Below are 12,442 nucleotides of genomic sequence, written 5' to 3'. Positions count from 1 at the left end.
CCAGAGACATCTCCTTTGAAGATCTGTCTGTGTGGGCATACAGCCGGAAGGACTTTCTGTGGTTTACAGTCGCGCCTGCTTGGTCCATCTGCGTCACTAAGGCTGCCTATCTACCTTACCTATGTACCCACCTACCTAGGTAGGTAGGTACCTGGAGTTACCTTGAACAAGCAGCATGTCTCAGTAATAGGGCTCGCCGGAGGCAAAAGCCAACCTGATTTCTTCTTGGTCAGGGGCTGACCGACTGTAAAATTGTCACTATCACCAGTTTTCAGCCCCGTACTCAGACGTAACATCATAGGAAGGCAACAACAAATATCAGTCAATCACATTTCATTGACATGACCAACGCCCCTTGCCCTTCGCCCCGACGCTCGACCGAGCGCTTTCTATGCATACAAACCCCCCAGTCTAGTGTACAGTTGCCAGAGAGGAGTAGAGATCACCAGCTTCTTTTCGAGTTCCCGCAACCCTCCGTCTAAAATGTGCCAACAGCGCAGAAAAACGACGAGGCTTTTTGCTGTAATCCAGCGCTGGGCCACCAGAACCGCCATGTTCTGTATTCAAAGTAAGAAAAAGCAGGTAACCGGATTAATATGTCATCAACACCCATGGTCCGGGTGGGTATATAAAAGTTGTACAAGACACGCCAGGAGGTGAATGGGCCTGGGTGTCGGATTGTGTATGATTGAGTCGAAGGCTGTTGCTCGCTGCGATGTCTTGATTCCAAGTACAACGGGCATATTTAGTGTGCGATCTCCTCTTCAGACCCCTTCTCGAAGGTCTTCCGTGCCACCTGGATTGATTACATTTGTCAGTAACAGTTTACCACCACGCCGTCTCCTAGATGCATTTGTTTCCCTCAATGTACTTACAGCCCAAACTCCCGCAACGGAGCCGACGATAGCACCGGAAACCATCATAGGCCGCAGACCCCTAGTGCTCTTGAACAACATGCCGCTCAGCGTACCGGCAGCGATGGAGTTGGCAGCGTCGTGCTTGCCGCGAAGGTAGCCAAAGTAGGAGTTGGCCAAGTTGTAGACGATAGCTACAACACCACCCGAGTTTCCGAGGAAAGGTCCTCGCCTGGTGACCGCGTTCAAGACAGAGTTGAGGCGCAGCTTGGGCGGCTGGCCGACCGACCTACGCAGACCCTCCTGCGCACCCCAGGCACCACCGACACCGAGCGCGGCAAGGTACGTGATTCCGGTGCCGTAACAGAGGTCGTCGGACCAGCCTCGCGAGGGGATGACGGACTGCGAGCCGGGCAAATCTGAAAGGGTCGAGTCCTCGAGGGTGATGTACTCGAGCGCATCCTTGTTGAGGCCTGCTAGCGGGTGCAGCGCTGACGGGTCCGTGAAAGCAGAGCTGCCGAGGAAAGCATCGACGCCTTGGGGTTGTGATGAGTCGAATAATGGGTTCTGGGTCGAGGCTGGCGCCGAGGTGTGTTGCTGTGTAGGGGCTTCCGAGGAGGGCTTGGGCTCGGGTTTGTTCCCTGTTATTGAGTTCCAAAAGGAGGCCATTTTGATTTGTTTTTATTAAATAGTAGACAGGATAAAAAGAAAACAAAAGAAAACGAGCTTCGTTTTGAGGGGGTTGCGGGATGCCGGTGCCGCGGGAAGAGAATATTGTAGAAGCTAAAAATGCAGGAGCTAGGAAGAGGTCAACTTGTTTCGTGACGATGATTCTCTGTGTAGAAAAAAAAATCAGCCAGCGCGCCCCGGTAGGCCGGGATGAGAACAGCGATGACGGGCGCGATTTGGTCCGTGTGGGCTCCATAGTCTACGTTGACTAACCATGTTGGGGAATTAAGTGGGTACTATTCTCATTCAATCCACATTTGAGGAAATTCGAAAGCGATTGACTATGAGTGACAACACTCACTCCAAACTGGATTGAATATCTTTTTCGTTCAAAAGCTGTGACGGTTCGCATCGCAGGAGGCCAAAATTTTCCCATGGCTGAAACGAACCAGCAGCCTGATCTGGGAGATCCCCAGGTCAATGCCAATTCACTCATATCATGGCTTGAGGAACAGCCAGAATCCGAGCTGGTAGCGTGAGTTTTGTCTGTTTGCAAAATCAAAATCTCGTTGCTCTTCATTTTTACCCCTCCAAAATTACTACACTATCTCAAAGGCTTGGGATAATCCAACAGACTCCATTCGCTCACCTACTAACACGCACCCAAAATCCTGGCCCCTTGAACAGTCACTCTCAAGACCTTTATGACCAGCTCTTGTTTGGGGCCTCTCAACCCAGGCACTCTTCTGTGCTAGCCTGCACAAAGCTGTGCGGCTTTGTTCAGCATTGCACAAAGTCTCGTCATGCTGTCGTTCAAGCATGGGCCTTTTCGGAGCCCACGGCCATGAAGCTGTTCGACTTTTACATTGAGTGGAACGAAAAGGACCAGCATCGCTCCATGAAGCTGGTCCTTGACCTTTTGACTGTTCTCACCGGACAGAACCCGGATCAGGAGACTGCGGCCTCCATCCGCAGGCACATGCTGATCAGCCTGGTGTCCATCATCACCAGGCAGTCAACAAGACCCCTGGTCAAGTCATGCATCAACTCTTTGAACCATCTGTTCGTCAGGTCGGTGTATAAACTTGAAGACATTGCAAACACATATCGAGAGGTAGAGCCAGCAGTGGCGTCGCTTTCGGACCTTGAACTCTGGAGACGTTTCTGCAGTGCCCTCGTCTCTTGGATGTATCTCCACTATGTCTGCTCAGTTGCAGGCAAATTCATTGTCACTGTATTCAGGGCACTACGGGATCTTGCTCAGGCTGGTCCAGAATCTGGCAGTCTCCACGAGCTGACCGTTGAGACGTGGCTAGACTGGCTACACGAAGAATTGCGTGCTAACCCGGCCATCTTGGAGAACATCAAGCTTTATATATTTGTCCCTCTTTTCAAGACGGACCGGCCTCGGTCTCTCGAGCTTCTAGACATACTCAACCGACCGCCCACGGAGAAGGCATCCCGTAGCGATCACAACGAGCTGGACATGGATGCCATTCTACGCTTGGCGGCGCTCGAAGTGGGAAAGAAGTCAGGCTTGGTGGAAGACCCAGGTATGTCGAGTCAAAAAGTGATTTATATAGGCCTACGTAGTAACATAGAATATTTTATCTCAGGTTCTTCAAGTCTCCAGAAGTCCTCAAAGTACATTGTGCTTGATGTGAAAGTCATGGAAAGCGTTCTTTCGCATCCATCGCCACGTATACGACTTTTGGCACTGTCACTATTGGCTACTTCTCCTTCAAGTACAAAACCGTACCCGGCTGAAGCGCTGTCGTTGCTAAAGACTCACCTTCCGGCTTATCACTCGGACCCTGGCGCAGGTTTCCGCCAAGAAGCCCTCGTATATACCAAGACCATGATTCAGAGAATAAAAGGCACCATTACTGCTGGCCAAAAAGTCGTTGCGGGCACCGCTTCCGGTGGTGAGAAGGCAGGAGCCAAGAATGCCGCCGCAAAGGTTGCTGTCAGTCAGGAAGTCATACAGGAGCACGAAAACTTTTCCAAGTGGTACATGAGCTTCCTCCTCGGAGAGCTCGTGCCAACGGCCTCGTACCAGCGGCACATCACTGCGCTTCGGGCCATAGTTCAAGTCCTTAATTTTGGAAAGGAGCTTTGTGGACAATCCATCTTCCTCGACTACTCGTGGATACGCTCGATCCTCGACCTTGTCGTCGACCCCTTTTCCGATGTGCGCGAGACGGCAATTTCGCTGCTTATGATGGCCCCGAGAGAAGACGTCGAATCACTCGTCCAGACGAGACCTGACTCTTCAATGAAGCTAGTTGACCTGGTTCGCGATTTCAGAGCGCAGGCTGCCGCCATGGCTTCGCGCACTGGCAGAGCCGACCATGGCGATGGGTCGGCACGTCTTCAGGGACTGCTCTGTAGCTGGGCTAGTTCGCTGGAACAGCAGCTGGACATTCTCAACCAGACCATAGCTGATATCGACATGAAATTGGCGGTGGCAAAGAGAGATATTGCACTGGCTGTGGTCGAGCACCCTGTGCATGGAGACTTTGCATCTATCAGGTGAGATTCTTGATCATTTGGGAGGCATCAAAAATGGCTGATCTCGGTCTATTAACTCTTTCTCTCCTTTTAGCTGCGCATGGGAGGTTCTGAGCAAAGCCAAGTACTCGGCTGAAGATTTGGAAAGATTGGTGCCGATCCAGCGTCGTGTTGTCGAATGCTCAAAGGAGATATGGAATGTCGTGAAGCCTATTCTTTGCGACGATTCCCCGGAAGGCCACTTACCACAAGAAATGGAAGAGGCTCAGGGGCTAGACACCAAAGGGCTGCTCAGCTACAGTTTCAGGGCTATACACGAGTCTAGGTATGTTCCCCTTTGTCCTTGGCAAACAAACCTCTCAATACAATGCAACGCTCGATTTGTCAAACCAATATCCAGTGACTAACAAGGGGGGTTTATCACTACTCTCAGCAACACAATGCGCCTGATAATTGCTCCACTGAGATTCAGCCGTGTCAAAGGAACTTTATGTCCCCCAGGCGATATTTTCAAGCAGATCGGCAACTTGACTTTTGAGCAACTCTCCAGTCTTAGGCACAGAGGAGCTTTTAGTACTGTATCTCTCACATTCATCACTTGCTGTCAGCTTGTCGAAGACCCATCCGTTACATCCCCAGATGCTCCAGCGGAAGAGACGCTCCTATTCTCCTGGTACAAGGTAAGCAATGTGTCACTGTGCTGTGCCCTTTAGGCCGTTCTACTCACACCTTCAACGTTATTCAGGGCACACTTGATTGCATCTTTGCCCAAGTATCGACAACGCGCCGCTCTGCAGGCATTCCGGCACTTATGACAGGCATCCTTGCGGCGAACGCCTCCCGACCATCGTTTGATGAGGTTATTTCAGAGCTAGGAGAGATCGCACAGCGTCCAGCGCGGGTCGCTGAGACGGACGGCTCCAACCTCCCCCAGGTGCATGCTCTTAACTGCATCAAAGACGTATTTAAAAGCTCACTGCTGAGCGTACGAGCTGAGAAGTACCTGCCGACCTTCCTCCAAGTCGCCACAAACAGCCTTCGATCCGAATTGTAAGTCTAGTTTGTTTGTTTACCACCTACCCAATCCAGATGAAGTCTTCTCCACATCGGTAGGTAATTAGCATACCAATTGTCAAATTGTGACTGACTTTAGCTAGGTGGGCAATCCGAAACTGTGGGCTACTTCTCCTGAGGAGTGTCATTGACTCTCTTCTTGGCAACGCCGACAGCAAAGCTCTGCTCGAGGCCGGATGGGATGGCAGAACGATACGGATATCATACGTCAAATATTCAACCCTCGCAGGTATTCTTGTCAGCTTGCTGCAGTCCGGCCAAGAAGCGCAAGACACAGAATCACAACGGAGGGCCGCCGAATCTGTGTTCCCGGCACTGGACATCATCCGTCGCGCAGGACCACCAGATTCTCATAGGGCGCAACTTTACTCTCTGGTTTCCGATTACTTGGCGAGCCACCTTTGGCATGTCCGGGAAATTGCAGCACGTACCTTGAGCTCGTTCCTGGTATCTATGGACCACATGAAAGAAATCATCAGCCTGTTGGAAAGGGCCAAAACCTCTGCAAATAGGCTACACGGCACTCTACTTACTATCAAGTTCTTGGTGGAGAAAGAAAATCTCGGCAGTGGTAAGAGCCAGCTGTATGCCCTGAGTTTGATACATGCTTGAATAACCTACTAATGGGGAGGAGCAGACGTTATTGCCAGCCTGTCGTCTGGGATTGAGTCGATTGCCGACCTTGAGCTATATCAGCGTTGCCCACAAGTTCAGACTGTTCATCTCGATCTGTTTTGCTTGCTCCTGAGAAGGTCTGAGTCACATATCGACAGCCAGTCGGGCAACTCAGTATCCCCGCTGGCCAACGCAAATCACCCGGCCTTGGTCTTGAACCCAGCACAAAGCACACCAGACGCCTCGCTCCTTCGAATTCAATGCGGGCTTGAAGCAGTCCAGAGGGCCACACAAGTCGGCAATCCGGATCAGTTGAGAGATGCGGTGCTCGAAATGTGCACCGTGGACACAAACGCCGCTGCCCGCATGATTGAGGCAGTGCCCGATTTGTGGAAGGCTACCAACCATGTCAAAGTCACGTCCCAACTGTGCCATGCATACATCTACATTGCCATGAAGAATAGCGATCAAGAAGTTAGGGTGGCACTGCTCAACAACATCGCTGCTACTTTGGAGAGCCTGGTCTCGGCACATGAGTTGGACTTGCTCCCTGCATCCCAGGATCTCAGCGCCCTGTGGAGCACCATCCAAAGCTGCCAGATGAACCCAGCCATCTTCCAGGCCTGCCTCAGGGCGAGCGGGCCTATGATGGCTGCTTTGTGTCTTCATGCAGGACAGGACGGTGCAAGCCAGAAACTAGGGCATCAGCTGAGGTGTTGGTCAACGATCATTAGCAAAGCTGGCCATGACGATAACGTAGGTGCAAACATACACTCAGTAAAGTCCGATTTTGAGCTACAAGGCAGAGTCTTAGTCTTGTTTTGCTAATCTATCGACAGGCATTCGATACCCGAGAATCTGCTGCCCTCGCCATCAAGTCATTCACCGCAGCAGTGGGCAGTTGGTGCGCGACCCGCCAAGCCGAGACCTACTTGCCCTTACTGCTGGCACTCTACGACACCCTGAACGACGACGACGAGGAGGTACGAGACATCGGCGCCGCCGCCGCCGCTCCCGTCCTAGGAAAGCTCTTGGTCCCAACCGAAGCTGCACCTCAGCTGCTCGAGCGCGTCGTCGCCATCATGCCCACATCCAAAGAATTTAAAAACTACGTAGCCCACAGACTCACAGGCAACTCCAAGATCTACCCATCCATGGACGAAGCAAACACCAGCAAGGCCTTTTCATCAACAACCAGCCCCCACGACGAGCTCCGCGGGGCTCTGACCTTTGACGAGTCCCTCTTCGTCATAGAAGAGCAGAACCTTTTCATCGACGAGGTCCGCGAGACCCAGCGGTGGATTCGCGCCCTCGAGGCCCTCGACGTCGAGGCTGCCGGCAACGACGCCACCATCACCAACCTGAAAACGTGGGCCGTCGAGGGCATCGAGGCCATGACGAGCCAGGCGGTACAGGACAGCGACGGGCCGCTGGGCTGGACGTCGCAGCCCAAGGTCTTTGCCATCTGCTGCAGGTACTTGCTGGTCGCCGAGGCGATCACGAGGCTTTCTGGGGATGAGCAGGTGCGGTCGCTGCTTGCGGAGTGTTTGGCCGCGTGCAGAAAGGCTGGTGTTCATGGGACGTTGCTTGATATGGCCACCACGGCTGTTTGATAAATGGCAAACAGGGCGTATATCTCGAAGAAAATATACACTGCTCGGGCTTTTTGAGGTCGGATATCAAGAGTTTAGGTTCTCAGATCTGAAAATGTCCGCGTTGGAACTGTCCTGTTGACAGCGTCGACATGTATCTTGAACGAACAAGGCCAAAATCACTGTTTATAATATAACTGCCGGTTCCGCTTCACCCCTACCTAATCATCACCCTCTAGTGGATTATAGCTTTCTTAGAGTTATTCTTCAATTTGTTGTGCAGGTACGGCAAAGCTGCTGGTACGAGGCGGACAAGGGGGAAGCTCTGAAGTTATTCTAACTTCATCGAGGTAAGCGAACAGAATGTCAGCCACTGGCGCCGAGAAGAAAGATGAGGCCACCTGCAATTAAACAAGAAAACCCCGATAGTGCTAATAAATCACTTCAATATGCAGTACATTCCACCAACTCATGTACACTTGAGGCAGCAAGGTTTGTTGCAGGCGAAGAAAATCAGTTAGATATATGTGCAGGTGGTTAGCATTTTGATGGTTAGTACGATGAAATAAACCTAGTACAGGAAACAGTCCCCCAGGGCAATCATAATTTAGAAATTCGTAGCACGTTTCGTCAGTCAGCAATCTTTCAGTACGCATCACGCCTCCGCCACAGCAGCTGCATTGCTCGTCCCCTGCAAGTCCCTCCAGGCCTCGTTGCCGCCACCCTTTAGCAAGCCATGCTTGCCCAGAGTCGCTACCAACATTGTATTCTGCGACTGGAGCTCTCCGATCTGGTCCTTGAGAATATCAATCTGCTTACGGGCGACGTCCCTCTCCGCCTTGACGCGGTCGAGCTCGAGGGCTATGTTGGCCTTCTCCTCCCGCTCGACCTGCTTCTTCCTGCGCTGCTCCGCCTTCCTCTCTTCGTGCTGGCGCCGCTCCTCAATCTTTCTCAACTCCCGCTGGTACTTTTCCTCTTGCCGTGCGAGCTCCTTTTCGTGCTTTTCCTTGAGTTTGGCCATCTCACGCTCGTCCTTTTCCTTATCACCGTTACGCTTCGTAGAGGATCGCTCTTGAATCTTGGCAATTTTCTCGTGGACTCGACGGCGGCGGTCATGTAGCTTTCTGAGCTCTTTCTCATTCTGCGTCTCGGTGCGTGAGGAAATCTTTGGTGTCTGAGAGCCCTGTGACTCCTGAGAATAGTTTGACGTGGCCTTTTGGAGGGTATCCTCCGTGTCCATAGACAACATAGAGCCAGAGAGACCGTCTGAGTTTCCCTCATCTTTTCGCGGAGATTGAGAATCTGAGCTGAAGGACTTGAAAGAGTTTGTGTCCGACTCTGAGTCACTGTCGTCGCGGTATTGATCGTCGAGGTCTGGTTCAGAGTCGGTAGCTCTAATGGACCCCCCTAACGGATTGCTGAGCCGCGAGGATATAACAGAACCAGCAACTCCAAAAACGCCGGTAATCATGCCATATAGGCCAGTTGCCGGCTGAATCGGAGGCTCATCCTCAGCCTGTGCTTCAGAAGTCGGAACGAGGTTACTTGTCGGGTTATCAACTGGCTTGTCGGAGCCACTTGCGGTCGCAGTGGTGGAGTCGCCGGTATTCAAGGTTGAGGTCGACTTGTCAGCCTCAGCCTCTGGTTGTTGTTGTTCTTGCTGAGCTGGCTCCTCGTCTGACCTTTCCAGTTCTTCAGGGGTCTTTTTGGCAAGCCAATCAAGCAACTTCGCGGCGTCACTAATAATGCCAGCCGGAGTGCCCTTCTCGACCATGAACCGAGGCACGCTACCGCCCGGGTCGCTGCGAGTCACCATGAGCCATTCAACCGCCATATCCGTCTCAGGGCGGACACTAATACCACGGTTAGCGCTCTTGATGGTGCCAACATCGCTGTGTGTTGACCTATTGTCTGATTCGTCGTCAGTCTCGCCGGCCGAGACAGATCCTGCGACGGCGCCGGCCTTCTGCGCTGTGTTCAACAGAGCCTCGCGCCCAGCCGCAGCCTTCTTCTCGGCATTACTGATCTCATCGACTTCCTCCCTACTGAGGTCGACGGATGATCGGACTTTGCGCAGCGGGACTTCGATTGGAATTTCCCTGATTATTTCAACAGACTCGTATTGTCCCCGAATGAATCCTTGGCGCTGTGGGCATTCGGGATGCACGCATGGCTTTGATACCACCACAAACTGTCTCGGCGCATGAGGGACACCATTTTCTTTCCTTGTGATGGTTTCATTGCCGCCACTAGCAGCAGTGAGAAGAAGAGTGACAAAGTCGCGAGGGGTTGTTGGACCCGGAAACTGGGCCGAAAGATGGTATACTGTAACATCGGGCCAGAGTCAGTAACTACTGTCTGATTTTGTTATCGCTTCTCAGTCTCTCCTAGACATGGCATCATATTAGACGAACCTTCAGCCTTGCCCACTCCATCGACGATCTCCTGCTCCACTCTCCTCTCTGCCCCGATTCCCCTCACGTTGCCCGCGCCAGGTCCAGCATCAGGTTTTGCCGCGCGGGCCCGCAGCGCCTCGCCAAACTCCTTCTCCAGCCCGAGCCGGAACTTGTCAAACGATATTCCCTCGTGCACGCTCCGTCGGGCGAACCAGGTGCCCTTTCCATCCTTGGCACCTAGCTTGTAGACGTTAATCGCAAGCGGGTTGTCTCGCGGGTTCATCTTGACCTCACGCCATTCCTTATGCAGCTTCTTGGCCGTGTCGGCGCATCCGAGGGGAGTACTGGGGCACAGAGTTCGATTGAGGGCAACCGAGGTGCCGCCCGATGGCTCTGTTTTCGACCGTGCCCGGCCTTGCTGGGCCGCACCACTATGGGCGGCTTTGGCGACGTTAGGCGGAAGGGGGATGCTGTCGACAATAGTTTGAGCATGAGCGAATGTGTCGCGGAGGGTGGCCGGTAGCGAGTCTGTGGATACGGCTTTCCACTCCGTCGGACAGAGTGCTTTGAAAGGTTCGTGATGGGACATGACTGGCGTGTCTACTAGACTGGGTTCTGAAGCTGTTGCGTGTGCATTAGGGATAGGAAATAATTTCGGTGTGCTTAACTCAACAGAACTATGTTGAGAGTATGTTACTTTAGTGTGGTATGTGTCTCTGTCTGTAAGTAGCTGGGTAGGTTCGTAGGTAACCCAAAAGCAAAGGATATGTGCCGCAGTATGTATGTCGTAGGAGGAGAAGCTCAGCCCGGAAATGATGATACCAGAAGAGGCTGAATATTTACGATATAGTTATGGTCAGTGGAGGATCGGGAAAACCCCTGCTCGTGATACGTAAGTAATAGCAAGGATGGCCATGGAAGGCTGGTGAACTGAAATAGACCTAGCCAGGCACAGGGGTTTCAGTACAAGTCAAAGCTCACACTCAGTGACGTTTGCATTGTTTTGTGTAGCACACGAGCAAAGGGCAGATGCAGGCGTGGTGATCTGTTTGGTGCCGGTCTCCGTTCTGGGGCGTGAATTTATATGACGTCATTGGACCTGTGAGGCGTGGAGGTGGAACACCTTACTGAGCGAAATGTGGGGTACAAGCGAACAAACTGACAGGCATCAGCAACATCGCAAGCCGCATGGCAGTTGGGGGGCTTGTCCCATTTCAGAAATTGAGATGCAAATACCCAGTCTGATGTTCTAGGCCCAGGTATGCCAAGGTATTGTGTACGAAATAGAAGAAAAGACAAACGGTTGTTGCAGAAATCGACGTCGCCATCCCGTGGGATGCCAGGATCACCCAACTTGTGTTCACGGACATCATAATGTACTTGTCTTATTTAGGCAATTGCTTGCCTAGGTACCCGAACCAGTCTAGCCTAGCTTACTACCGACCTAGGTGTGTCCTTTAGGAATTTACCTTTTTGCTGATTTAAGCGACGATACCACAGCTACTCGATCAACTACCTACCTAGGTACCTACCTAGCTAGCTGGTATAGCGCCTCTCCGGAACACTCACTAAATACTACACGTGAACAACAACGTACCTAGAAACATGCCTCATGGCCCCAATACTCATATGTTGCAAACCTTGATGTCTTAACAAGAGAGTATTTCAGCTTGAAGGCGGCCTGACGACATCACTACCTAACCATATAATTACCTATATATACAGAAACAGTGACCGCGCAAGCAAGGTCCGAGATGCATATAATCATAACCTGAGCTCATTGTAAACAAAGATGGTAGCCATCGCCGATGATACGGTGAGGCTGTCAGGGGTTTGACAGGCAGATATAGTCTAGAATAAATTTGACGCTGGAACTGAAGGCCAAGTGTATGATTCGGCAGCCCTACAGGTGCAAACAAGTCTTGCTTTCAGCTTAGACTTGAGTCTGGATTCCACTTTCCAGCACCAGCACCATTCTCCATACCTACCATTCAATGTTCCGTACCGAACCAATCCAGCACCGATACAAAGATTGATAGCCGCTGTGCTTTAACGACGAAAAACTATCCTTCCAAAGCTGTGCTTCTGTCGATTTTCCTGGCAAAATGTGTTTTTGTTGGCCTTGTTGGCCGTTCACCAAAGTTGATCTCGAAGACGACCCCCGTGGCAACAATCCGTACCGATTTGTTGAAGGCCGTGACTGGCGGCCTAGCGAGCTTGGTTTGGTCCCTGTGGTAAGTTTGATGTTAATGTGCAAAAAGCCTCCGCCAAATTTGGATGTGTCCGGGGCAACCTATCCAGCTCACCTCACCCTCACTTCACCTTTACCCTCACCTGAGCTCCAGATCCGACTGCTTTCATGCCTGCTATCAACGATCAACTGCCCCGCCCTCCCGCTTGATTGCCCGCCAATAGTCCCGATTTTGTCTGTTTGCTCGATTCGCCCTCACCACCTCCCTTGAAGGCCTCCTTCCTTCCTTTCACCCTCTGATCAACAACAACGACCCATACTTTTTCTTCTCTTCCACTTCGCGTCTCCAACACCAACAACCAGAATCATCCAAACCATTTGCCAAGCTTGATTACCTGCCACTTCTTCAACATCGATCGTTGATAGCTGCTTTCTTATTATCTCATTCCGTCAAAGGTCGCTATCAAAGCCATCCTCGAAAAACCTGTCGTAATCAGCACTTCCATCTCCTGATATTACTTCCCACTCCTTACCCAACGC

General features: G+C 51.8%; 3 protein-coding genes across 3 annotated transcripts; 1 reads left to right on the top strand and 2 right to left on the bottom strand.

Moving 5' to 3' along the window:
* Positions 1–209: 209 nt before the first annotated feature.
* Positions 210–1,705, bottom strand: MGG_08885 (mitochondrial import inner membrane translocase subunit tim23). The gene is made up of 2 exons (XM_003713863.1): positions 876–1,705; positions 210–796 (listed from the first exon to the last, which is right to left on the bottom strand). The coding sequence occupies exons 1-2, from the start codon at positions 1,521–1,523 to the stop codon at positions 746–748; spliced, it is 699 nt and encodes a 232-aa protein (XP_003713911.1). The 5' UTR covers positions 1,524–1,705; the 3' UTR covers positions 210–745.
* Positions 1,706–1,877: 172 nt separating this feature from the next.
* MGG_08884 (uncharacterized protein) lies at positions 1,878–7,964 on the top strand. The gene is made up of 9 exons (XM_003713862.1): positions 1,878–2,058; positions 2,211–3,076; positions 3,140–4,055; positions 4,129–4,359; positions 4,468–4,714; positions 4,780–5,084; positions 5,192–5,679; positions 5,746–6,479; positions 6,563–7,964. The coding sequence occupies exons 1-9, from the start codon at positions 1,958–1,960 to the stop codon at positions 7,334–7,336; spliced, it is 4,662 nt and encodes a 1,553-aa protein (XP_003713910.1). The 5' UTR covers positions 1,878–1,957; the 3' UTR covers positions 7,337–7,964.
* On the bottom strand, positions 7,712–10,675 carry MGG_08883 (uncharacterized protein). Its single transcript, XM_003713861.1, has 2 exons — positions 9,730–10,675; positions 7,712–9,640 (listed from the first exon to the last, which is right to left on the bottom strand). The coding sequence occupies exons 1-2, from the start codon at positions 10,298–10,300 to the stop codon at positions 7,971–7,973; spliced, it is 2,241 nt and encodes a 746-aa protein (XP_003713909.1). The 5' UTR covers positions 10,301–10,675; the 3' UTR covers positions 7,712–7,970.
* Between the last annotated feature and the right edge of the window lie 1,767 nt (positions 10,676–12,442).

The sequence above is a fragment of the Pyricularia oryzae genome, chromosome 2 (genome assembly GCF_000002495.2).
Source record: "Pyricularia oryzae 70-15 chromosome 2, whole genome shotgun sequence".
Lineage (NCBI taxonomy): Eukaryota > Fungi > Ascomycota > Sordariomycetes > Magnaporthales > Pyriculariaceae > Pyricularia > Pyricularia oryzae.
Note: the sequence above shows the minus strand (reverse complement) of the source record. Positions and strands in the feature narration are given on the sequence as shown.

What these genes read in the sequence shown, in the direction of transcription:
- MGG_08884 (XM_003713862.1), top strand. Translation starts at nt 1,958, where the DNA reads ATGGCTGAAACGAACCAGCAGCCTGATCTGGGAGATCCCCAGGTCAAT. An exon ending in AGGCTTGGTGGAAGACCCAG is followed by an intron (nt 3,077 to 3,139) that starts GTATGTCGAGTC and finishes ATTTTATCTCAG; the next exon opens with GTTCTTCAAGTCTCCAGAAG. An exon ending in AAGCTGGCCATGACGATAAC is followed by an intron (nt 6,480 to 6,562) that starts GTAGGTGCAAAC and finishes ATCTATCGACAG; the next exon opens with GCATTCGATACCCGAGAATC.
- MGG_08885 (XM_003713863.1), bottom strand. Translation starts at nt 1,523, where the DNA reads ATGGCCTCCTTTTGGAACTCAATAACAGGGAACAAACCCGAGCCCAAG. An exon ending in CCGTTGCGGGAGTTTGGGCT is followed by an intron (nt 797 to 875) that starts GTAAGTACATTG and finishes TAATCAATCCAG; the next exon opens with GTGGCACGGAAGACCTTCGA.
- MGG_08883 (XM_003713861.1), bottom strand. Translation starts at nt 10,300, where the DNA reads ATGTCCCATCACGAACCTTTCAAAGCACTCTGTCCGACGGAGTGGAAA. An exon ending in TGGAGTGGGCAAGGCTGAAG is followed by an intron (nt 9,641 to 9,729) that starts GTTCGTCTAATA and finishes CCGATGTTACAG; the next exon opens with TATACCATCTTTCGGCCCAG.